At 39.3% G+C, this 25120-nt stretch overlaps 2 protein-coding genes across 3 annotated transcripts; both read left to right on the top strand.

The window, feature by feature from the left end:
* The first annotated feature begins 4 nt into the window (after positions 1–4).
* On the top strand, positions 5–15904 carry hfm1 (helicase for meiosis 1). 2 transcript variants are annotated; one of them, XM_006786796.3, is made up of 36 exons: positions 5–320; positions 745–786; positions 876–946; positions 1085–1217; positions 1441–1592; positions 1744–1821; positions 2175–2330; positions 2416–2616; positions 2731–2819; positions 2919–2962; positions 3778–3879; positions 5173–5318; positions 5415–5509; positions 5637–5770; positions 5874–5921; positions 6109–6189; positions 6284–6375; positions 6573–6679; positions 6823–6870; positions 6981–7078; positions 7165–7299; positions 8543–8628; positions 9536–9619; positions 10147–10304; positions 10392–10495; positions 10786–10977; positions 11121–11186; positions 11277–11401; positions 13063–13145; positions 13310–13416; positions 13559–13645; positions 13920–14225; positions 14401–14482; positions 14961–15072; positions 15348–15493; positions 15652–15904. In XM_006786796.3, the coding sequence occupies exons 1-36, from the start codon at positions 89–91 to the stop codon at positions 15698–15700; spliced, it is 4071 nt and encodes a 1356-aa protein (XP_006786859.3). In that variant the 5' UTR covers positions 5–88; the 3' UTR covers positions 15701–15904. The 2 variants fall into 2 exon arrangements, with proteins under 2 accessions (XP_006786859.3, XP_087687848.1); XM_087831722.1 differs by having other exon boundaries at positions 11121–11401.
* Positions 15905–17213: 1309 nt separating this feature from the next.
* cdc7 (cell division cycle 7 homolog (S. cerevisiae)) lies at positions 17214–24444 on the top strand. Its single transcript, XM_006786795.2, has 12 exons — positions 17214–17412; positions 17642–17729; positions 18427–18513; positions 18619–18754; positions 19520–19613; positions 19788–19930; positions 20166–20499; positions 20697–20804; positions 21759–21916; positions 22181–22263; positions 22545–22694; positions 23458–24444. Exons 2-12 carry the CDS (start codon positions 17642–17644, stop codon positions 23910–23912), a joined length of 1836 nt encoding a protein of 611 aa, XP_006786858.2. The 5' UTR covers positions 17214–17412; the 3' UTR covers positions 23913–24444.
* The last annotated feature ends 676 nt before the right edge of the window (positions 24445–25120 follow it).

The raw sequence follows: 25120 nt of genomic DNA, 5'->3' as shown, positions 1-25120 counted from the left end.
TGACTCTTTAAACACAGGTGACCTCAGTAGCAGTGGCGGCAGCAATCAGACAACATCCAGACCTCAAACTTTTCTCAGTCAGGTTACCATGGCGACAGCACCTCCTCCTCCTCCTCCTCTTCCTCTTCAGCCGCCACAGGCGACAGTTGGCCACGCAGCTCCTCCTTTCCCCTCCAAGCCCACCCTCTCACCCCCTCCCATGGGTTCATCTGCAGCGAGTGGCCGACCCCCGCAGCAGGCGGCACTCGCAGAGACGCAGGACAAGGGCACAAAGAAAGGTTTCGTTCCGCCCATGACGCCTCGGCCGCTCCTAATCCAAGGTGTTACACTGCACTGATATACTGGCAGGTTGACGCTGCGCTCACTGTGTAGGAGCTCTTTAAATACAGCTCATATAGCTTCTGTAAAGTGTTGCAGCTCATCAACATGCCAATGTCTGGCCATGGTAGCAGCTGCCATGGTGTATTTGGGTGTGATGAGGTGAAATGAGGTGAGCTCTGCCCATTGATTGCTCCAGTGTAATGAAACATACTGGTCACTAGGTGGTGAATAGTAGACGCAGTGGACAGGAACAATAGAGGCCATTTTAACCCATTGTGGTCTGCAAAGAATCAGCAGATTCTCTTTCGTCACAAATGTACAACACTACCAAATGCTGCATATTCAATTCAACGTGTAATTGTTTCAATGAAAATCTTGCATTAATGAAAATTTATAATGTCTTAAATAATATTGTCATTTCAGGATCTTCTGGATCTGGAGTTTTGCGCCCAGTTTCAGAAATACGTATCCTTTTTCTTGTTCAAATTGACACAATTTGAAGCTGTTAGGTAGTGTCTGAATCAAAGTGATGTTTCCTAAAACCTGTTACACAGCATTTAAGTTCAGATCTGTCTTCAGTGAGTTTCCCTTTTTCAATTACGTTCAGTCCAAAGCTCTGGATGACGTAAGCATTTGTTTGTAAATCTGCATACACAGAAATCATGAAAAACACATCTGGTTAAATGTCAATTTACACCTGTGTAAATGTAAACTACCCCTGGCACTGTGTCCTCCAGTGTATGTGTGTTTGGTCTGTCTGCAGGTTCTTTACACAAATAAAAACTTTGTGGCCTGTGCTCCGACTGGATCTGGTAAAACAGTGCTGTTCGAGCTGGCAATCATTCGCCTGCTAATGGAGACACCAGAGCCCTGGAGAGATGTCAAAGCTGTATATAGTGAGCATGCAGTATTATTGGATATAAGCTATTAAATCCCACTGCTCATTCACATCTATTCAGTGCTTTGAAATGGCACACCTAGCTATAATCACACACAGGGGCTTTGAATATGTGTGTTACTTTCACCATGTTCTGATTTTTTTACTCCAGTAATTTTTGGGGGGAGGATTTTTGACTTATGAAGCTCTCGTATAAAGAATCCATTGTTTGTTTTCACCAGTGGCCCCTATCAAAGCTCTCTGCAGTCAGTGCTTTGAGAGCTGGAAAAAGAAGTTTAGTCCTCTAGGGCTGACCTGCAAGGAGCTGACTGGTGACACAGAGATCGATGACTTCTTTGAGATTCAGGACTCCCACATCATCCTGACCACACCTGTATGTGACAATATGAAGCAGCATAATAATGCAAATGCAAAATAAAGGGTAGAAAAGGAGGGGAAATGTAAAATAAGATGTTATGTCTTATTTAAATATTGTTATATTTCTATGCATCATGGATTCATACATGATCATTTATATTTTTAAGGAAAAGTGGGACAGCATGACCAGAAAGTGGAAGGATAACTGTTTGCTGCAGCTAGTTAGGCTCTTCCTTATCGACGAGGTCAGTGTGTTTGTCACATATTTTGCTCACAGAACCGTTTTTGGATGTTACTTCTTGCCTCTTGCACAATGGGAGATGCACTGGCTACTTTGTGTCTTATGATGGAACATTGCACGATAGCACATAATTATCCTCTGCCCTCAGCACTTTATTTTACTTGAGGTTATCCATTAAAACTGATGGAACATCTTGTTCCTGGAGTCTGTATTATGGGAGTACACAGACACTGGCCTAGTTCTTTTAGACTTGCACTCATTTATGTTAATAATAAAACATAAAGATTGATTTTGTGTTTTACGTGCATTCAAATATCCCTGAGCCGTTTCCACGCATGAAAAATATGTTTGTACCAGGTGCATGTCGTGAAGGATGCAACCCGCGGTGCCACGTTGGAAGTGGTGGTGAGCAGGATGAAGGCAGTACACACCTTCAGGACTTCACAGTATCCAGAGGCCAGCCTCTCTATGAGAGTTGTGGCTGTGTCTGCTACCATACCCAATGTATCTGATGTAAGCACCCGCTGTACCTGTTTGCATTGTCTCTCATTTGTAGATCAGTAACTTGTGGATTCTCAAACTTCCTGCTTGTTTTTAGATAGCAGACTGGCTGTCAAATGAGAACGGCCCGGCCATATATCTGGATATGGATGAGAGCTACCGTCCGGTGAAGCTAAGGAAGGTGGTGCTGGGATTCCCCTGTGGTCCAAATCAAACTGAGTTCAAGTTTGATTTGTCACTTAACTACAAGATCGCCAACATCATACAGACGTACGCTGAGCAGAAGCCTGCACTTGTGGTGGGTTGTAAAATGTATCCAAACTGCATGTTGTTTATGCTTTCTTTCTGAACATGATGGAAGATGCAGGTTTTGGGGTTTTTTGCCTCATTATCTGAAAATTGTGTCTCGTAGTTTTGCTCTACAAGGAAAGGAACTCAGCAGTCAGCCGCAGTTCTGGCTAAGGATGCTCGATTCATCATGAGCATCGAGCACAAGCAAAGGTTTGATGTTCAATCATCTGTAGTGAAACATCCGCGCATGTGCAAGTTTACAGAGCAGGCTGTTCTGATTGAACTTGTGTGATCTGCTTGACTCTGCAGGTTAATGAAATATGCAAACTCCATTCTCGATTCTAAACTGAGAGGTAAGGTATCTGAAACATGTTATCAGTGGTATTTTTTAAAAGAAAAATTACCTTGGGGCCTCCTTTAGTGGTTTGCAATATGCTCAGTGATGCTTTGGAGTTTCAGTTTCAACATCCTCTTGACACAAAATAAGGTCTAAAGAAATGAGCTTGAAGAACTTGAATGGTCTGCACAGAACTCACAGATCTCGTTTGTATCTAACTTACGTACGATGAATTGGAGAAAACACATTCAATAATGCAGATGTTGCATTTGGTCATATTTATGTGAGTTTTGACATTATCAGCTGATGATTATGTGACATATTCGTGTATGGCCGAAAAGTAACAAGATGACAAAGACACTTGTAGTGCAGACACAGTGTATATAGAGTGTAATCTACTGATGTATCTATGAATTTATTTGAAAGTTGAGGTGATATACGGTTGCTGAGACAATGTCCCTTCTTACGTTTTTATGTTAATGTTACATACTTTGAAATGTTGGTAGTTGTAAGAGATTACAGCTAATGTAATGCCCCAACCAAATTTTGTTTATAGGATTTCAAATCTAGTGGCCGAACAGGAGCAAATCCCTTCAGCCAAGTTTTTAAATCTTTTAAGGGTTTTTCATGTTTTTCAGCATTAAGATGATGTTTGAGACAAGAAAATACAGTTTCAGTTAAATAAACTGACACAACACACCCACTTTCACTGCACACAGACAAATCGTGCTTAACTTGTATGTAACCCTGTTTATTGAAAACTTTGTGTTTTGAATATGCAATATGTCAAATGTCTAACATAACTTTGTGGTAACTTTGTTTGCGGCCCAGATTTGGTGGCGTTAGGAGTCGGCTACCATCACGCAGGAGTTGACTTGTCTGATCGGAAGTTGATAGAAGAAGCCTTCACTCTGGGAGACCTGCCTGTCCTCTGTGAGGCACAGTTTTATCCTGCGCTGTGAAGTAATATGTTACCACACAAGTGTGCAACATGATACTTTTTTTTCCCTGTCACACTGCTGACACAAACAGGAAGGACAAGTACCACAGTAATTGTTTTTGCACATCAGCTCCTTGAACCAATCACAGGGTTGTGTTAAAAATAACTTGTGTTTCTGTACCATAATATGTATCAATTATATAACAACAATACGAAATATTGTTATTTTGATGGTAATAGTATATATATTTAAGATGATATACTTCATTTGTCCTAAAAGTGGTGAAATTGTGTGACAACAGCCAAAATATGAAACGTATCCTGTACAAAAAAGTATCCTAAATGAGGAATAGCAGCTAATTAATTTAAACAAAATGCAACAAAACAAAAATGAAATAATTAAAAAAAAACTAGAAACAGAAGCAACAGTGAGAGCTCAGTGAATAAACATTTAAGTAAAAGATAAAATATATTTTGTCATATATCACAAATTTCTCAAATTCGTTTGTTGCAGCAGTTCAAAAATTTAAACGCATATCAGATAGCATGACATGTACTTCAGTAAAATTATCTCAAGTAAAATTAGTAAATTAGTAAAACTTTAAAATGTATTAAGGCAAAAATCATCTCTAATCCAAATAAATACAATGAAGTAATTAAGTATCAATAGTACTTAAAAATACTACATTTAAAGGTATATTAGTACAATATTTAACACTCATATCCAACACTAGAATAAATGCTGGTGTTGTTTAATTAAGGCGCAAATACAGTTTCTGAAGTCCAAAAGGTACAAAAGTCCACAAAAGGGAAACAAACTTAAATCCAAAAATTCAAAGAACAGTGGAGAGGACACGAGACAAAGGCAGGCAGCGCTATTTATACGAACACCTGGGGAGTGGACACAGAGTCACACAGGAAATAACAAGAAGACTAAACACAAAGAGCAGAAAACTCACCCAACGTGAGACGAAAGCAAGACTAGCAGAATAAACCAGAAATACAGGAAATAAACAAAACAACAAAGATAACAAAAACTCCATGAATGAATACTAAACTAGACAAAGACATTAAGAAACAAGAGACATTAAGAAAAATATGGAAAACTCAACCCAACAATGCTAGTAATGATAACTCTGGAATAACAGTGAAAAACCAAAAACTCCAACGTCAGGCAGATCCTTAGATCATAACAAACTGAGCACTAGTAGAATAACTTAACCAGTCTTCTGTTTTACTTTATGGTGTCTCAGTTTCTGTTTGCTCTCTCATTTCTACTATCCTAGTTACCACCAGGACTTTATCCATGGGGGTAAACCTACCAGCTCACCTGGTGGTGATCAAATCCACCATGCAGTATGTTGCAGGCTCCTGTCAGGAGTACAGCGAGGCAGATCTGCTCCAGATGATAGGCCGTGCTGGAAGACCACAGGCAATGACATGTTTATGACAGAATATAACAGCAATGAATGCATTATTATATTTAGGTTTTATGATGTACTTTCATTTTCATCCTTTCTGCCTCCAGTTTGACACATCTGCTACTGCTGTGATCATGACCAAGATTCAAACCAGAGAGAAGTACCTGAAGCTTATGAATGGGATAGAAGTCATTGAGAGCAGGTAGGACCAGTAGTAATGCTCTCTTTAAAATCCCTTCTGTCTTTTTCTTCTTTTTCTTCATATCGCTCTCTCACAAGTGCGCACAGGTGAAACGATCATGGGGTAACACTAGACTCTGTTTCCACAGCTTACACAGCCACCTGGTGGAGCACTTGAATGCTGAGATTGTTCTCCAGACTATCAGTGATGTCAAAATGGCTTTGGACTGGATTCGCTCCACCTTCCTTTACATCAGAGCCCTCAAGAACCCCACACACTATGGTTAGAGCCTTCTCCTGTCTTCTGCTTGTTGTTAATCAACTGTGAGGTCTGTTAATTTTTTTAAAAACCAGTGAGTGTCAGCTTGTCTGCATTTTCATTTCAGGATTCTCTGCCAACCTAGACAGATGTGGAATTGAAGCAAAATTACAAGGTGGGCCATAGCTGTACTTTTCTGAAACTGTAGGTTACTTTTAGAAAAATACTAAAAAATTCAAGCCACAGTAACCCGGCTGCTTAAAGAGGTTTTGAGTTTGCTTGTTTTTTTGCTCAAATGTAAGTGTCGGATCTGTTCCCTTATTGAAATTTAAGCTATGTACCGTTTCTGTCATCTTCATTAGAACTGTGTCTGAAGAATCTCAACTCTCTGTCCTCTGTTGGTCTGATCTCTATGGATGAGGATATCACCATCAAACCGACAGGTAGATTTTCAGGCTGTTTTCATGTCTTTTTTTGCAGCCAAGTCTAATACTAAAAACCTGAAACTGTTAAGCAATTTATTTCTGTCTCTCACAGAGGCTGGCAGGTTGATGGCTAGGTACTGCATTGCCTTTGACACCATGAAACAGTTCAGTAAAGTGTCTGGGACTGAAAACCTGTTTGATCTGGTAGGTTTTCTGTACTATGTATTTGATGTAAATGCATTTATTCAAGATTGATTCTATACAGTGTTATCCTTGACATTTTGCAGGAACAGCATGCCTGACCTTGTTCTTTCTCTTGCTGCCTCTCACAACTAAACTAAACTCAGCTAGAGAAAAAATAACCATTATGAGTATTCACCGTCCTTGTATTGTGTGTACAGATTGAGCTGCTGTCAAAGAGCAGAGAGTTCAGTGACATCCAGCTGAGAATGAATGAGAAAAGGTCCTTGAATGGTTTGAACAGGGACAAAAACAGAGTCACCATCAGGTCAGACACATTTATAGGATGCACAAATATATGCGCAGCATCAAAAACGTTGTTTTATAGGGGAAATACATAGTGGGGGGGGGGGGGGGGGGGGTGAGATAGACACAAGCCAGTGAAAACTAAATCTTTATGCGTTTTTCCAGGTATCCCATTGACGGAAAGATCAAAACCAGTGAGATGAAAGTAAACTGGTAGGTTTAAAAAAAAAAACGATAGTTTTTGATTTTATATTTTTCAGAATTTGCAGTGTTAAAGAATTGTATTACTGACTGTCCATGTACATAAATATTGTGCTTTGTAGTTTGATTCAGGCTCAGTTAAGCTCCATCCCAGTTCAAGATTTTGGACTTACACAGGACACAGCAAAGATCTTCAGGATTGGCATGCGCATCAGCAGATGTACGTTCAGGGAATAAGAAACGTACAAAAGACGAGTTGCCTGTATTCATGTTTTTAAGTTTTGATTTTATTATGATCCCATTCAGGTCTGTCTGAGTTTCTGAGTCAGCGGGTCAAGGCTGTTTTTTCTGCTGTGGTCAACTCCCTGATCCTGGCTAAGTGCTTCAGAGCAAAGCTTTGGGAAAACTCACCCTATGTTTCCAAACAGCTGGAAAAGATAGGTGGATGCCTCTATGTTCTTTTTACATTATAAATTGATACAGCATACTTCATTGTAGGTCAACTGCTGCATAATGGAAATATTAATAAACCAAATATTCCTTCTGTTAGGCGTACACTCACTGGACACTTCATTAGGTACACTTTGCTAGTACTGGGTTGAACTACCTTTTGCCTTCATTTCTGTCTTCAATTCTTTATGGCACAGATTCAACAGGGTGCTGTAAACTTTCCTCAGAGATTTTGGTCCATATTGACATAATCACATCACACGGTTGCTGCAGATTTGTCGGCTGCATATCCATGATGTGACTCTTCTTTTGCATCACATCCCTAAGGTGCTCTTTTGGATTAAGATCTGGTGACCTCCGGGGTCATTTGAGTTTGTCATGTTTTTTTGAACATGACAAACTCATGTCATGTTCAAAAAAACAGTTTTAGATGATCTGAGCTTTGTGACATGGTGGAAGCAGCCATCAGAGGATGGGTACACTGTGGTCATAAAGGGCTTGAAATGATCAGCAACAATACTCAGGGAGGCTGTCGTGTTTTAAAGAACTTCAGCCAGTACTGAGGGGCCCAAAGTGTGCCAATAAAATGCCATCCCATTACACCACCCCCCACCCTCATGTTGCTAATGCCAAATTCTGACCCTGCTTTTTTTAATGTTGCAGTAGAAATTGAGACCCATCAGAACAGGTAAAATGTTTCCAGTGCTCTGCATTTTTGTGAGTCCCTCCAGTTTCCTGTTATTCGCTAACAGGAGTAACACCCAGTGTGGTTCTTCAAGGTTCCAGAGATACTCTTCTGCATTCCTTCTTTGTAAAAAGTAGTTATTTGAGTTACTGTTGCCTTCTTATTAGCTCAAAGCAGTCTGCTTATTCTCCCACTTGCAGCGTCGACCATTTTCTCCCACAGAACTGGCACTCACTCGCTGGGTACTCTCTCTTTTCAGGTCATTCTTTGTAAATCCTAGAGATGGTTATGTGGGAAAATCACAGTACATCAGCAGTTTCTAAAATACTCAGACCAGCCCATCTGCAATCAGCAACCACAGCATTTTCAAAGTCATCATGTTAAATAATGTTTTCTCCATTCTGATGTTCACTTTGAACTTTAGCAAATCACCTTGATTGGGGCTAACAAGCAGTTGAACAGGTGTACCTAATAAAGTGACACAATAGGTAAGTGTATATTGCCGTTACACTTTATAGTATTTAACTAATAACATGCGTTGTGTTTCAGGCCAAACTCTGTCAACTGCCATGGTGCATGCTGGACTCACCACATTCAGCAAAATAGAGCAAACCAACGCCAGAGAGCTTGAGCTGGTAAGTCTGTGTAATACTTAAAAGTAAAATGCTTTATAATCTGAAGATAATCTAATAATTTATCTAATCTAAATAATCTAAAGCTTTTAATTCGTGTGCTCAGTTTGTTGTTCAGTGGGTGTGTGGTTGACGTGGTACATTTTGGTTCACGTGTGTGACTACAAACTTTGGCCAGGTCATGAGGATGTTGCACCACCCTACACCCACCTACTTTTACCTTCACATGATGCCACTTTTTCTTTCACACTTTAGGTTAATGTGAAAAAAAACAACAACTAAAAAAACAAGAGTAGACAACAATACCTAGTTTCTTAACCAAGTATCCTTACAGAACGTGTAATAGACACTGTGTCCATTTCACGTTTGCCTCTCCAAACCTGAAATGGACACTTCTTCATGCCTGTCCATTTCACGTGGAGAGGCAAAGCGTGAGATGGACACACATGAAGAAGTTGCATTATCAGCAAGAGATAATATATTTAAAGCCAGAAAGTCGGCATTGAACTAAAAACGTAAGTGCATTCCAGTGTCCTTAATCATCTGACTCTATTAAACTAATATGTACGTACACTTAAATGTGTCTGTTTAAACGCTTTCCCATGATTATTTTCATGTTGGCTTTAAAAAAAATATCTCTCTCTGCTGTTACTGCAGATTACTGCAACTTCTGCATGCTCGTACATTTCACATTTTGGAGCGGCAAAATGTGAAATGGACACAGTGAACCGGCGTGTCTGTTACACACTTGTTGTGATATCAGGTTGATGTTAAATGCCAACAACTAAAGGTGAAAGTGTAATTCTGTTATTTCAAAATCACTCAGTTAATGTTAAACATCTCCTCAAGCACTTAATGTCTGCTGAATGTGTTTGGGTGTAACTTTTGCAAACTTTATGTTGTTATACAGATTCTCAATAGGCATCCGCCATTTGGAAACCAAATCAGAGAGTCTGTCATACACCTCCCAAAGTATGACGTAATGCTGGAGCAGGTAAATGGCATTGCAAACTATTGTTATCACGGCACAAGGCACAAGCACTTCATATTTGTTGATCTTAAAAATCATAAATCATAAATATTTGATCATAAATGTAGTGAAAAATACACTAACATTTGATTTTTGTTGTGGTGGATGTTTAAACCACATTTACAAATTTCATTCATGACAATTTGTGCCTCTGCTCACACGAGAGCTTCAAGAGGGCAGTTAAAGTGAATGTGATTTCTTCTGGGCACGGCTACAAAAAATCAAAGGAGATTATTTTGAGCTTTCTGTTAGCCACGGCTCCCTCGTTAATGCGTTTTAGCCAACATAATCTCTTACTTGTTAATATGTAAAATGGCACAGTATACTGTTAGCTTGCTGAAGGTCCAGCATTTAAATTATTTATATTTTCTTGGCTTTTATTTGAAATCGTTTTCAAAATTTTACCTGTTTTCACCCATATCAACACATTTAAGTGTTTATTTCCATGTCTGTTCTGTATCATGTTCCTGTAAAGCTGTTCTGATTTATAGCTTCCAAGGTACAGCAGCACCACAGCAGAGATTGTGCTTAAAGTGAGCCTCAAAAACCAAGCACAGCTGCTGACCAGGAGAGCAGCTCAAGACCACCATCATGCCTCCGTCGTCATCGGAGACGCTGATAACAATGTCGTCTTTCTGCAGAAACTCACGTGAGGATAAAATACCATGTCTTGACTTTCACCTTTTGTAAAAGAAGCCAAAATATGGAATGCCAACATATGCTGTTTGTTTTCCAGGGACGTAATGCTGCTGAAGGGTGGTAGCTGGTCAAAGAAGATTGACGTGGCGAAGGCTATGAAAGGAGATGAGATCAGTGTGCATCTTATCAGTTCAGAATATGGTAAACCATGGAAGCACATTTACATTGTAACTAAAAAGAGGAAAACAGCAACATGTCATTTGGTTCCAATTTTCTGTATTTTTTTAAATGAAGGTAACAGCTCACTGTGTCCTTTCTTCATCTTGTATTCAACCAGTGCTGTTGTGATTGTATTTTTAGTAAACTAAATAATATCCTGTATTGGAAAATTAAAACTTAAAGTCTAATTTCAGAGATTTTGGTGTATGGACTCTTATACTGGACTGAATATATGTAAGGAGAGGATTTACCATGCGTTTCTTCTGCTGTAGTGGGTCTGGACATCCAGCAGAAGTTCACAGTGTACTACTCTGCAGCTCGAAGATTTGGGACTGAAAATCCACACAACACAACGCAGGATGCCAGGAGACCACAATCGGTGCTGAAACCACTATTAACAAATCAGCCTGCAACTCACAGGGAGAACGGCACATCTGTGGGAGAAGAGGGCAGTTGTAGCTTTGGTACAGATTACTTTTTCATGCTTTATCATGATACGGTTTATAAATATTGTATTTCTTCTGAGGCAAATGCATATTTTGTTTGTTGATACATTTTTTTCAGACTTTCAGACTATTTTTTTCACTTTTTAAATGTTCTTTTGCAGATTTAGGCAATAAAAGACTTTGCAACCACTTCTGCAAGAACAAGGCTTTCTGTGCCCATGACTGTTGTGAGTATGATGCATTTTATGAATCTGTCTGTGCAGAGGTCCTTCCTGTCACAGCGCGCCAACAACAGTGTTCATGCATGTCCTCCCAAGGTAAAGTAGGTGTTACTGTGACAAGAAAGAGGTCAGCAAACCAAGAAACCAGTTTCACTTCATATTTGAAAGACCTGAGGAGCCGATGTGACACATTTGCGCCGACCCCTGTTAAGCGACTCAAAGTGAGTAAAATACCACATCTGAACCCACATCTCATACTTTCAGTAGCTTTATCTAGACTTTTGAATGTGTTGTGTGTCTGAGGGTGTGCTATATCCAACCAATCTCAATAGGTCATAAACAGTACAGCAGAACAACATTGTATTATGTTCTTACTCCAGTCACCAGTAGTTACAATAAAACAATTAAAAGAAATTTCAGTCAAGTATGGAAGTTGCAAATAAAAAAAGATATGCACTATCCACATGGCAGACTTACATATATGTCCTATTATAAGAATAGGACGTATATGCAATGTAAACAATCCTTATTGTGGATTTATAAGTGGAAATTGTTTAGTAACAATAAGGGACATTGAAACATATATAATGCACATAGTATGTGCATTAAAGTTGTATTTGGCATACAGAAAATACAATTATATAAAAAGAAAGTCTTTACGGGACTAAATAACTACACCTAACAAATGTTATGGCACTCAGTTTATTTTTTGGGGATCTAATACTGATCACTCAGTCGTGATACTCCAGAATGCATACATGACATAGAGTGCATACAGTGCTACATAACAGTCATAACAGGATTTTTAAATTACCAAATATCAGTATCGATCTTAAAAATCCAATAAGTCGAGCTCTAAAACTTCTACTTTACAGCATTGCTTCATTTCTCTTCATTTCTCCTGCCACAGTCTGTCGATCAGCTTGAGGCCTGGACTTTGACTGGGCCATTACTACGCCTTGGTTCAGAAGGCGTAGATTTGCTGCTGTGGTTCTGTTTTGTTTTGATCGCGCATGACCCAATTTCAGCCAGGCTTCAGCTGTGAGACAAATGGCTTCACATATGAGTTTAGAACAAGTTTGGTATACAGAGGAGTTCATGGTGGACTCAATGACTGCAAGGTGCCCAAGTCTTGTGGCTTTAAGACGAAACCAAATCATCACTTCTCCACCAACATGCTTGACAGCTGGTTTACAGTGTTTATGCTGATATGCTTGATGATTGTGGTGCTGTGCATTATGGAAAACTTTGATCTTGTCTGTCCGGAGGACATTGTTCTAGAAGTCTTGTAGTTTGTTCAGGGACAATTTTGCATACCTAAGCTGTGCTGCCATGTTCTTTTTATAGAGAAGAGGCTTCCTCCTGGAAATCCTTCCAAGCACACTGTACTTGTTCAGTCTTTTTTTCTAATTGTACTCCCATGATCTTCAATGTTTAACATGCTAACTGAGAACTCTGAACACTGCGTGATCTAATCTTGGGGTGAATTTGAGAATATTGTGGCATAAATGCTCCATGCCAGTAAACTGCCAAAAAGTTTGCTTTTATAGAGGTGCTCACACTTGCTGATGATCAGTTAATTAACTGTATTGGATTAGCAGTTGCTAATTACCCTTTATGATGGTTTTATTAAGTATAAAATATAAAATGTTTCAAAGCTCATTCAGTCCAAAGTTCCCTTGGCAGATATACTCTGTGTATAACTATGAGGGCATAAGCATTGTTTTGGGTTTCTGTAATATTTTGCACCAAAATAACTAATTATAGAAAACGGCATATATATATTTTTGTAAAGAAAACCATCTTCTGCACACGGCGAGCACATTGTCTGTATTCCTGAGCTAATTAATAATATGGGTGATGTTCTGTTTTATTTCTTTAGATGAGAATGGCTGAGGAGCCTGTGTCGCTCAGCATGCAAAGGTTTGCTTACAAACCCAAAGAGATGCTACCACCCCCTTCCTGGTACACACAGCCACACTGAAATTACAGATTTATCTTGATTCTTATGTGCAAACATGTTAATAGTTTTCTTAAAAGAAAAGCTGAACATTAGATTCTCAACAATTATGAGCAAAGACGCACTTGGCTCACATTACTTTCAAGCTCTGTTTTTTTTCCATCTGAAGGAATAAAGAAAATCTCTGTAAAGCTTCAGTGAGACCTCAGTCTGGGACTGACTTGGCAAGTGAAGCTCAACTACCTGACGTAGAAAGCCTGAATGACCTTGACGGAGGTAAACGGGTGACATGACTAAGCTCCACATATTTCTTAACATTTGAATGTCACTTCTATCATATCTTCTTTGTGTCACGTGTTATATCAGATATCACGATATGTTATATCATCAGCTGTTTTCTTTCTTTTCATTTTTTGAGATTATGATGACTATTATGTGGAGGACGTGTACACAACGATGGGAGGGCCTTCCCAAAACGCTGCTGCAGCTCATCCTCACCATCAAAGTATTGTTAAATAACTTAGTAACAAAAGAAAACATATTAATTAAGTCAGACATACTCAGGAACACGTTTATTCAGCATACACAAGATTAAATGGTAGACTTAACGAGTATCACCCAACCACGGTCAGCTCTGAAATCAATAGCTGCGTGGGAGATGGAAGAATATATCTAAAAAGATATTAGATAGATATTATTTTTCAAGTTGAATTTATAAATACACACAGTAAAGAAAGATTTGATGACATGACCATGCTTTTATCTTCCTCTGTGTTGAGGTTCCTCGGTGTGGATGACCACAGATATGAGTGTTGGGAGTCAGGACTCTCAACAGGATCTAAATCAGATCAATACAACAAGCACGGGTCACTCAAAGAGCTCCACCGCACTGCCAGAACAGGCTGCTCTCTGCAAAAATACTTCATCCCTCCAGATACCGACTGTCAACTTTGACCTTGGAAACGAGTGGGATGACTGGGGCGATTTTGATGATGATAATCTGATGCATGCCAGCGAGCCAGCACTGACTTCATACACGACTGCACAACCTCAAATTCAGCAGTGTGATGAAAACCGCACACCAGGTAGAGTGAACTGAAAATCAGCTTCTCACACATTCCAGTCATTAAGACTTCATTGTGACATGAACACAGTGATGTTTTAATATCACTGGATACCCTTAAGCACACATGCCCATGTGGGATTATACATCAGATGTTCTTATGGTTTAATTAACACTATACATATGTCTTTATGTAGGCTATGTTACAGCTTCAGCACCAGTATTACTCAGCCACTCACACATCAAACCTTCTATAACCGCTGTGACAACACCACTGAGGTAAGACCACAACCTTATGCACCATTAACCACCAAGTAAGGTATACCCAGAAAGCCAGGAACCAGAAACTGTGTGACATACTGTATGTGTAGTGAGACAGTACCAGTAACTGTTAGAAAATTTGTCATATTTGCAGACTCCAGTTGTTGATCCTGGATTTTCTAAAAGTAAAAGCTTTCATGTTCCCTCCTGTGGAAACAGCTCCCAGTTTGGATTCAGGAGACAGCCGCCCTCTCTTTTCTATTCTTTTAGTTTTAGTCGATTAAAAATCGTAATAGTGTAGATTAAATGTAAAGTAAAATACAAGTGTCAAAGTTTATAGTTTTTACACGATTTACAATGACAACTTGATATCACATGCAAAAAGTGTCTATTCTTCTCTTTTGTCGCATTGTCATGAGAAACAAGGAGCATGGAAGATGGTTGGACTGTTTAATAACAATACATGTGCAATAAATGTTTTTCATGATTATTTCAGGTTGACTTTAACAAATGTCAGTCCTGAAATCAAAAAAGCGGGACCCTCACCAGTCAGCCGGACATTCACACCACAGAAGAGAATCACACCCAAGTGGAATCCAAAAGTGCATGTATGTGCAAACAAATGTGTACATGTCTATTTGTGCAGTTAGTTGTTATATGTAAAAACACTGAGAACACCATTTTCTGTCTGTTGACATCTTTTAGTTATCTATTATCTATTTAACTGTCTATTTATTCAGCTAGTACAGTAAAGCTCATACTTGTGCTATTTTTCGTCTGACTTCAGTTAATGCTTCTAACCTCACCTTTCTCAAATGTAACCGCCAGCAGTCAAGCTAATGTGCAGACATGAATCATGGCTCTATTTATTTTTGTTGTCCAGAGGCCAAATATTTTCAGTGAGGAAACCACTATAAAAACATCATTAGAACTTCTAAAACAGCCTGAGGAGGCAAAAGTGACTAGGAGATTGGATTTCTTTTCAGCATTGAGTGCCCCACCCAACGCCAGCTCATCTCTCAATAGAAGGTAAAAAAAGTGGCCTTGATTCACACCTATTGCATGTTTTCTCAGCAAATAAAAAAAGTGATCCTATATGCAGGGGATATGGGATAAGCATACTTCCTTACAGGATTAATAAATACCCTTTTTCCTTTTTCCCCCCTTTTGCATATATTCAACACCAGCAGCAAAGAGGAAGATGCTTTTGTTGGCATTTTTGATGGAATATTTTAGAAGTACTGGTGGACACACTCTGATATAAACATGTCCCTAATGTAAGGTTCTTTCTGTTTCCTGTGAGATTTTCACCTCGAGTTATAGATTGTTGCAAATTCATTCTTATTTTGTATTGTAAATGAAACAAGTTCAAAAGGGTTTTTTGATGTGATTGTATTTATGTGCGCTGTTTACTTAATAAAGCCTGCGTTCACTGGAGGATTCAGTGGAGTCTTTGGGTAATTTCTCAATGTGTGAACTCACTTGTAGACTAATTAAAAGTAGTTTTGTGACAACTGTCTAGTATCATAGGTGTGTATTCAAAGACTGCCATTCAAGTTGTTGCGTACTCCAGTGAAAGTATTAATTTCAACTTAATGCAAAGGAATACGTTCACATGTCTCTACATATAAATCTTGTTGCATGGTGTTGCAAAAATAGTATTTTACTGTTATTTTTAGATTTTTTTTTGTAGATTCAACTAGCTATTGTGAAAGTAATGAGCCTACTAGTAACGTAGTAAGTAACGTAAGTACCTAAAATACAATTCAAAACTGGTTCTTCACTAAGTTGGCTGTTTATACCTTGTGTTAGATGATGATGACTTTTTTATGCTTAGTTATAGTTCTGTTTTAGGTGGCTTAACAAACAAAAGAATTCATTTCACTAAACATGGTCAGGTACATTGAAAAGACTGAAAATGATTTTAAAAAAGCAGCCTCCTAAGAAAAATGTCCAATGAGGTTTTAAAAACCTGGAGAGAAAAAGTATAAGGAATTCTGTCTCCTTGAAAACAAAGTAAAAGCAAGAAATGAGGACTCAAGACTTTTGCACAGTACTATATATCCAAGGTTATTAAAAATATAACCACAGCTACATGATAAACCTATAGGAGGTGTTAAAACACGTTTGCTAACCGAAGTGAAAATAACCAGACATGAACAAGAAAAACAAGAACTGAAATTATGCATTAGAAAATATTAAAGCCAATTTATCTGTGGGACGATATTATTGTAAAATAGTAACTATTTCACAATCTGTTGATTTCTGCATTTATAACTGCTGATAAATGGAAAAAAGTAAAGTGATGTGAGAAACACCCCTCAACCATGTTAAGAGTTTTGATGAGGCACAATTTCCACCAGAGGGCGCTCTAAAACTTCATCTGGTTTTGGTGTTTGAAAGGGGAAAAGAATATTCGACTATTTCAATTGAATATTATATTTTCATCAAAAATCAGTGTTGAATGGGCTCCTAAAATATACAGGAAATGTTATTAGTTTTAGTCTTTTTAAATTTGGTCAAAATTGTCAACAGCCATTCTTATGAGGCAACAACTCATAACGGAGTAACAAGGAAAATAAACAGAAAACACTAAACTGTTATTTGGCTGTGTAACGTGTAATTTACAGGCAGCAGTTTTTGTTTTAAATAAGTCATGCAGCATACATCACAGCTGTAATTAAATCGTTATTGTCCGCGTGCTTGGAGTATCACGTGATTTCTGATGCTGTACCGCGAGATTTTGTTGACGTCACTTTTAGCGCGGAGTTTGTTGTTGGCGGAGACGCTTCAATACGAAAGTCTGTACAAAGTTCTTCAGCCACCGCCAGAGCGGAATATAAACCTGTAATTGATGTTTCACCGGTAGAGATGTTGGTCGGGGCTGTATAGTGACTTTATGAGGCGTTAATTTGAGACTCTTTTGGACTTTACAACCAACTGAAGCGGTAAGTTTCTTTGTGTTTTTGCTCTAGCAGCTGCAGTTAGCGAGCTATAACAATATGCTAGTGGTATCTAGGAAGTCAGACCGCGCTCTTCAAAAAACTATAACTGCAGACATTTACAGTAATGAGGACTTGTACAGCTACAGAATATTTTAAATAAAGTGTTTACCAAACTTAAATCACGAGTGTTTGCTCCATCTGTAAGTGTCTCTAACTGTTTTCTGGTTTTCAGATGGAGTTTTCTCCTGCCTGCGCTGAGCCCAGCACAGACGGATGCCTTATAGAACCTGACAGAGGTCACAAGAAACGGAAAATCTCCCGTGAGTTGGACAACTGTGATATGACAGAAATAATTCAGTAGAAATGCATCCTTATATTGGAACTACATTATTATATTATAGCTGATATACAATTAAAATCTGTGTGCTCAGCTATAGTTTGTCACTGTAGCTTAGGGTTTGCACACAGTATTAATAACCTCACTCTAGGCAGATTTCATTTTTAAGACAATCATATCATATTTTTTATATTTATTTTGCTTTCTTTGTTCTTTTTAAACTTACTTTAAGATTGTAGGATTACCATACCATAAGTGCATCTACTAGAAGGCTGAGGGGTAGCAGTGTGGCCGCCAGTATTTTTCTTTAACTCCAAATTATGTCACAGTTATTGATCTCCGTCTCCATTTAACACATTCACTCAGTGAAGCGGTGGGCGCCCGGGGAGCAGTGTAGGGACGGTATCTTGCTCAGGGGTACCTCAGGGTAGCCGTTCAGTGGAACCCTCGACCTTCCGATCATGGGGCCTCTACCTACTGAGCTATCCCTGCCCTCAATGCGAACGCCCAATGCAGGGCTCGAACCCACCACCCTGAGATTAAACCGGGCTTATACAGCTGTATCGATACTCTATCTCTCTCCCCTCCCGTTCCTATTGCTTTCTATGTGTTGACCATATACACCGCACTAGTAATGGTGTTCTGACAGTGGATTTTTTTTTTGTCTTGTTTGTTTCCAGCGGACGTGGAGATGGACGTTGAGTTTCTTTACAAAGCTGTTCCTCAGCTAGCCAAGGTTTTCCGCATTATAGACAAAATTGGAGAAGGTACGTAGTCAGTTTTGGAGTTTTTATACAGCTGGGAGAAGGATTGTTAGCCGTTCACTAACCTCATAAGGAGAAGTGCTGATGACATTTGTGTGTCTTCATTAGGTACGTTCAGCTCAGTATACTTGGGTGAGACGCAGATGCGGGATGGGAGGAGAGAGATGTTTGCACTGAAGCATCTCATCCCAACAAGCCATCCCACACGGATTGCTGCTGAGCTTCAGTGTCTCACTGTTGCAGGGTGAGTCTAACGAAGTAACTTAGAATTTTATTGACATTACACAGATGTTTTTTCTATCAACATCTATTTATTTATTTAGTTTGTGTTACTGTAACCCTGTAAACTGTCACTAATCCTTCTTAAAGACTTGGACCTGGTTAAATTATAGAGTTCCTTTGAGTTGCACCTTCATATTTGGCATTTCTTACATGCCAAATGCATTGAGTTGCTGATATGATATTGGCTGATTAGATATTTTCAATAAAGAGCAGCGTAAATAGGTGTGCCTAATAAAGTGGCTGGTGAGTGTATGTTTTTATTATTTGACAGATAATGCAGGGATTCAATTTGATTATTATTTAATTTTCCTATAATTCCATGTGGAATTGGTAGCACACCTCCAAATTAACTTTTATTTTAGTATTACTGTGTTTGTGAAAGAGGCGAGTATCCCAAAAATGTAAAATCAGAAAAGACCAAATTTTATTTGATTTCTTGCTTTTAAGTTTATTTTTATACCGTGGTAAATCGGTGTGTGGGTTTCTCATTTGTGTGACATCTTATGATTCAGTTTAACCTACGCAGTTTGGCACACTGCTGGCTGGGGTTGACAAGACGTGCAGCATAAAGCACACCAATTTATATAAATGAGTGTGCATTTGTGGTTGAGTGCTTCTGTAATGATTCTTGGACGCGAATGTCCGAGATTGACATTTCTTGCAGACATAACACATTATAATGAAATGACGCCTGTCTTCTGAGCTGTGCCCTTAATCCACTTTGCAGAGGCAGAGAGAATGTGATGGGAGTGACATACTGCTTCAGGAAGGAGGACCATGTGGTGATTGTAATGCCCTACATGGAGCATCAAGCCATTGTTGTATGTACTTTGTCGTATGTTACTGCAGTGACATGCAGTGTTTATACTGAAGTAATTTATTAATTTTTTATGGACACAATCTGAGCTTCTAAATTAGTCTCTTCTCCTGATTATGTTGACGTTGCTTTAAAATGTATTTTAAAACTTCTGATTGAAACTAAACATATTCACCAGGACATCATTGGGTCGCTAACTTTTGAAGAGGTCCGCCTGTACATCTACCACCTGTTAAAGGCTCTGAAACACATCCACCAGTTTGGCATAATTCATCGAGACATCAAGCCAAACAATTTCCTCTACAACAGAAAGAGCAAAATGTAAGTAGCTGCAGAACATTTGTAATGTTTTATCTGTTGTCAATTCTAATGCTAATATTCTGATGTAAGGCTAATGATCTGATGCTATGTGTTGTCTATATTGATACAGTGCTGGAGCATCACTCAGCTATAAGATTAGAATGTATGTTTAAAAAAAAATGACACTAATAAATTCCACATACACTTTATTACATTTTGGCTTTTGTTTTGTTTTTTTGTGTAACCGTATGCACAGGTACGCACTGGTGGATTTCGGCCTGGCACAGGGTACAGCTGACACCCAGATTGAGCTATTGAAGGTGGTGAGAAAGAGACCATCACAGAAAGGTGGAGGGTCCACAGGGAAACAAGTGGCTGCACAGCGGAGCAAAGCACCGCCTAAACTCTCTTCAAAAACCACAACAGTCTCCACCTCTCTTCCACTGCCTGCACGGCAGCAAATACACCCAACAAATTCCTCCGCATCTTCCTCCACCACCACATCTTCTTCAACCTCTCGAAAAGCACTGATTAAAAAAGCACATTCTGCTACCACCACTGTGACCACTTCTCGCACAAAGCCCACAAAGGTGTCTGCACTTATTTTATTTACCATCATTTTTATCTTCATTAGGTGTTTCTGTCCAGTGATAAGATTTACTCTAATCACACTTCACTGTGTTGCACAAGACTGAAGTATGGTTAAGCTGTACTTGGATGTTTATAACATCTGTGTTTCCATTGTTTATGTTTTGCTTATGTCATCGTCCATGTTGGTTTTCTTTAGGATTTGATAGAGCTACGCAAAGCGCCACGGACTGTGTTTGGAGAGAGGAACCTGAACAGCTGCACACCAGCTCTCTCCAACACCAAACACGCTGCCATTAGGACAGAGGTAAGCAATGGGGGAAAACTACAGTACTGTGCAAAAGTCTTGAGCTGCTGCTCATATCTATAGATTTTCTTGCAAGAAAAGTTTTTCTTTGGAGATTGGCTGGACCCGAGCATTTTAAGAGGAACATATTTTGGCTTGTTAATCCACTTAACACTGGCCTTTGATCCAAGCATAGAAAAGGCACCTAGCTAAAGGGATGAACCAGTGTTTTGTCTACACATAAAAGACAATTTAGCAAAGAAAAACATTTAAATTGTATTTGTTTGTAGTAGCCTGTTACAAAAATAAATCGTTTTACTATGAAGTGATGGAAGAAAACGATAACAACAATAACGCATTTTGAGAGACATAAATGGTATATTTGCACCAACAGGGTGATTCTGAAAGAGCTATTGGCTGAAAGCTTTCCATAGCTCAGCATGGTGTGCAACACCAAAAAACATATTCTGCTCATCTACAGTTATGCAGTTCACACTGAACATGACACAGCCATCCTAATCCTAAACATGCTATTTTTCCTCCCTGTACTGCAACTAATTACCTTTAAAATATTAACACTGAAAGCTTTTTGTAGTCTTTGCGCTGCATATGTCACTGACCTCCAGACTTTCATTCCCTCCCACTCCCCGTGGCTCATCAACAGGTTTGCTGCCATTAGCTTTCATCAGCATGAAGAAGATGGGTTTTTAGAGGCTTCTCTTATGCTGTGACAAAGCTCTGCAACTCTTGTCTCTCACGTTCACATGTAGGACTGCTTAACAGAAATAAATTACTTTTTTATATAAGCTTATTCAGTTTGATAGCATTAGGTGCTATCAAACCCCGCACTGAGCTACACTGTGTTCCCTGCTGCAACTTTTCCTGCTGGGTCTTATTATATATTATTAAGTGATATAAGGTGACCTTGAGTGTTTTGGAGGTGACATTAAAAATTGAATCATCATTACTCTTTAGCTGGTAAAACCAAGTAAAACAGAGGACGCAGCCAGCCGTAAGTACTCTTCAGCCACCCTGCCTGTCAGGACCCAGAGCAGCAGTCAGAGACCCGTACAGCGAGGCCTAACCTGTAACTGCTACTTCACTGATCGGGTCTGCAACGTCTGCTTGTCCAGGTAACTAACAAAACATCCTCCTGCACCTCCTGTTTACCTTGCACATGTTTTGGGCATTATTCTAGACAGTGAAACATTTATATGATTTCTTTCATTTATATGAAATATGATTTAATGGTGCTTGTGTCAGCTGTACAAGAACAAAAATTATTTATTATTAAAACTAAATTCTCGTTCCAATCCACTTCCACTAAAGGAAGAATTGTTAGTTTCTGTTTTGTGTCACTTCTAATACCTCGTTCCTGTCCTTGTTTTTGACTGCAGAAAGTCGCAGGTGGCGCCCAGGGCAGGAACTCCAGGGTTTAGAGCACCAGAAGTCCTCACAAAGTGTCCCAACCAAGGCACGGGTGGGTGTCTCAAGTCATTATTTATAATACATGTTTAAAAGCAAAGAAAATAAATATATGTATCTATTGTTGAACGTGATTTAAGGTGCTGTATGTTCAGAGATGCTCTCTAGTACTAAAAAAAAAAAATCTGTTTTCTCATGCTTGGTAACATTTCCTGTCATATGAGCCTGGCAGGTTTTCCAAAAATTGCTTAAAAATAGCAAATTTGGGATGTTCTTTTTTATTCTTACTAATCTGCACTCTTGCACCCTCCCCTGTCCTGTCATCCTGCACTGCAGCCATAGACGTGTGGTCAGCTGGTGTGATCCTGCTCTCACTGCTCAGTGGCCGTTACCCGTTCTTTAAGGCCACCGATGACATGATTGCGCTCGTTCAGATCATGACCCTACGAGGCTCCAGAGAGACCATCAAGGCTGGCAAGTCGTTCGGTGCGTATAAATGTCTTCTTTTGGGGCTTCTGCAGAACGCAGATCCTCACTGCACCTGCAAGACTGCAGTGACTAATCCTGCAGGCAGTTCATCACCAATCGAGTCACTATAATTCTGCAGTGGAACAATATTCTGCAGCACAGTTTCCAGAGTTGATGCACTGCATAAATATAAATGTGAAGTATAGTGAACTGAAAATGGTGCAGAACAACACATAAAACCTTTTGTGTTGTTTTAAATTTGATGCCAGCTCCATGTTTCTTCAAAGGTCTTGTGGCAAACTCTGTAATCTGAAATGTTTCCTTCTCTCACGTGATTTAGGATTTAAGAATTCATGGCTATTCATTTCATTTCATGATGCTCCAAATGCATTCAGGGGGTCACGGCTCTGGCCTGCAAACATCTTAGTTTAACACCTGGAGCCGAGCTGCTGAAATGAATACGAAAAGAGGTTCAGCAGGACCTTCCCTGAAAAAGACGAATGCAGATGTTCCAAAACATTTCAGAGATGTTCTGGATAATCTCAATACCTCAGAAAGACTGAGAATCTAGGATGACCTTTTTAGCTCGACTATTTTTTAAAAATATATTTCACACAGTATAGAATTATTGTTTTTATTAGGTCCTGAGATGGGAAGAAAACGATTCACAAATCACTGTGTTCCGTTTTCATTTACATTTTAGTGTCACATTTTCAGAAACAGGGTTGTAAAAACCTCTGTACAGAGTAATCTTATTTTTATGGGCTTGAATCTGATTCAGGTAAAGCGGTGGTGTGCAGTCGGGAGCTCCCTCGACAGGACCTCAGGACCCTGTGTGAGACGCTCAGAGGATTGAGGCCATCGCCAGATAACAAAGTCACACCACTTCCTGAGGCTACGGCAGATTCCACTGACACTCATCATCACAAGATCCAAGATGATACTCCTACACACCGTCCAACTGAAAGAACACTCAAACCACACAAAAAGGAAGCAGATGAAACTCCTGCAGAACTCTTGTGTAGTCAAACGATCAAGCACAAACATTCAGGTGGTAATGACACCGCAACTCGCCTTCCAAAGCAGGAAAAGGTGGAAGAGGAGGAGGATGAGCGTGGCTGGGACAGAGTTCCCGATGAGGCTTACGACCTGCTGGATAAGCTGCTGGATCTGAACCCTTCCACCAGGATCACAGCTGCTCAGGCTCTTCAACACCCGCTGTTCAAAGACCTGTGAGACTGTGCTGTGAGAGCACCAGGAACCAGTAAAACTATGATGTCTTAGGCTGTGGTTCAGGTGCAGAAAAGGCACGTGAGCATGAGAGAGAACGTTCACTCCTTGTAATGTGCTGCAGTTTTCCCCCCTCCCATCAGCCGTCTTTAAAAAACGCTCCTACTTAAATGTAAATGTTTATATAAAATAGGTTTGGCTTCGTGGTTGACACGGTGCACTTCAAAGTAAAAATTTCTTATATTCACAGCAGCTATGATGTAGTCTAAAGAACTGTGAAGAAGGGCATTTTAAAATGGTGGAAACATCGCAGATATTGCTATAACTCTTGACCTTTTAAAGAGGGAATAATCCATATTTTGTTTACAGTTATCACTGCCATAAAGGCTTTTAATTTGAAGGTGCATATCTGTATCCTGTGAGTGTGTGAATTCTGCTTCATTACTGTGTGCATGTCTGAGTTTGGTTTATTTATGTAAAACACCGAAGTGTCAACAGTTTTTCCCAGTTCAGGTTAATAATAAAGGCAAAAACAAAATGATGTCTCTCATTCAGGTTACATGGTTATATTCATTTAGAAGGATTTTATTTTCCACTTTTTGTTACCTGGACCCAAGAAAACAGTTCAGCATTTATTTATTTTTTGTAGTAACCCAGGGTAAAAATATGGGGTGTAGTGAAATAACATGCTTATGAATTGCTAATATCATCAAATTTTGCAAAGTTTTTTAAAAATGATTGAATGAATGAAAGGAATTATTTTCTCAAGATTGGACTATTGCTGCTCTCTTCTCTGGCATTAATGAAAAGTTGCTCTCTCTCTCGTCAAAACTCGCCTGTGGCCTCGATGTACGTAGCAGAACCTCTGACCCCACGTGTGCCTGCTCACAGCCTCGGGTTGGACCCTTCAGGCTGTGCTAAAGGCAAGAATTTAAATCTGTAGGTGATTTTGCTTTTTCAGGCCCCCTCACATCTGGAATGACCTACCTGAGAGGATCGAGCACACAGAGCCAGACCTCCTTTGAATCACTGCTTAAATCTAAATTCTATAGACTTGCTTTTAAACAATTCTGTTACATGGGATCCATTTTATTACTTTAAGTTTGTTTACCCTTTTGCACTTTGTAAACTTATGTATTGTTTTGCGAGCTACTTTGCTGAGTCTTTTTTTTTTTTACCTTTATAACCTATAACATCCCTTTGTGCTAGAGTGT

The sequence above is a fragment of the Neolamprologus brichardi genome, chromosome 18 (assembly GCF_056152115.1).
Source record: "Neolamprologus brichardi isolate AB-2024 chromosome 18, ASM5615211v1, whole genome shotgun sequence".
Classification (NCBI taxonomy): Eukaryota; Metazoa; Chordata; class Actinopteri; order Cichliformes; family Cichlidae; genus Neolamprologus; species Neolamprologus brichardi.
The sequence above is the reverse complement of the archived record's forward strand: the minus strand, read 5'-3'. Positions and strand labels throughout refer to the sequence as shown.

Coding starts and splice junctions, on each gene's coding strand:
- cdc7 (XM_006786795.2), top strand. CDS start 17,642: ATGGAGTTTTCTCCTGCCTGCGCTGAGCCCAGCACAGACGGATGCCTT. Junction 18,514..18,618: donor TATAGACAAAATTGGAGAAG/GTACGTAGTCAG, acceptor TGTCTTCATTAG/GTACGTTCAGCTCAGTATAC. Junction 22,695..23,457: donor CAAGGCTGGCAAGTCGTTCG/GTGCGTATAAAT, acceptor AATCTGATTCAG/GTAAAGCGGTGGTGTGCAGT.
- hfm1 (XM_087831722.1), top strand. CDS start 89: ATGGCGACAGCACCTCCTCCTCCTCCTCCTCTTCCTCTTCAGCCGCCA. Junction 2,963..3,777: donor TCTCGATTCTAAACTGAGAG/GTAAGGTATCTG, acceptor TTTGCGGCCCAG/ATTTGGTGGCGTTAGGAGTC. Junction 13,646..13,919: donor AGCTCATCCTCACCATCAAA/GTATTGTTAAAT, acceptor CTCTGTGTTGAG/GTTCCTCGGTGTGGATGACC.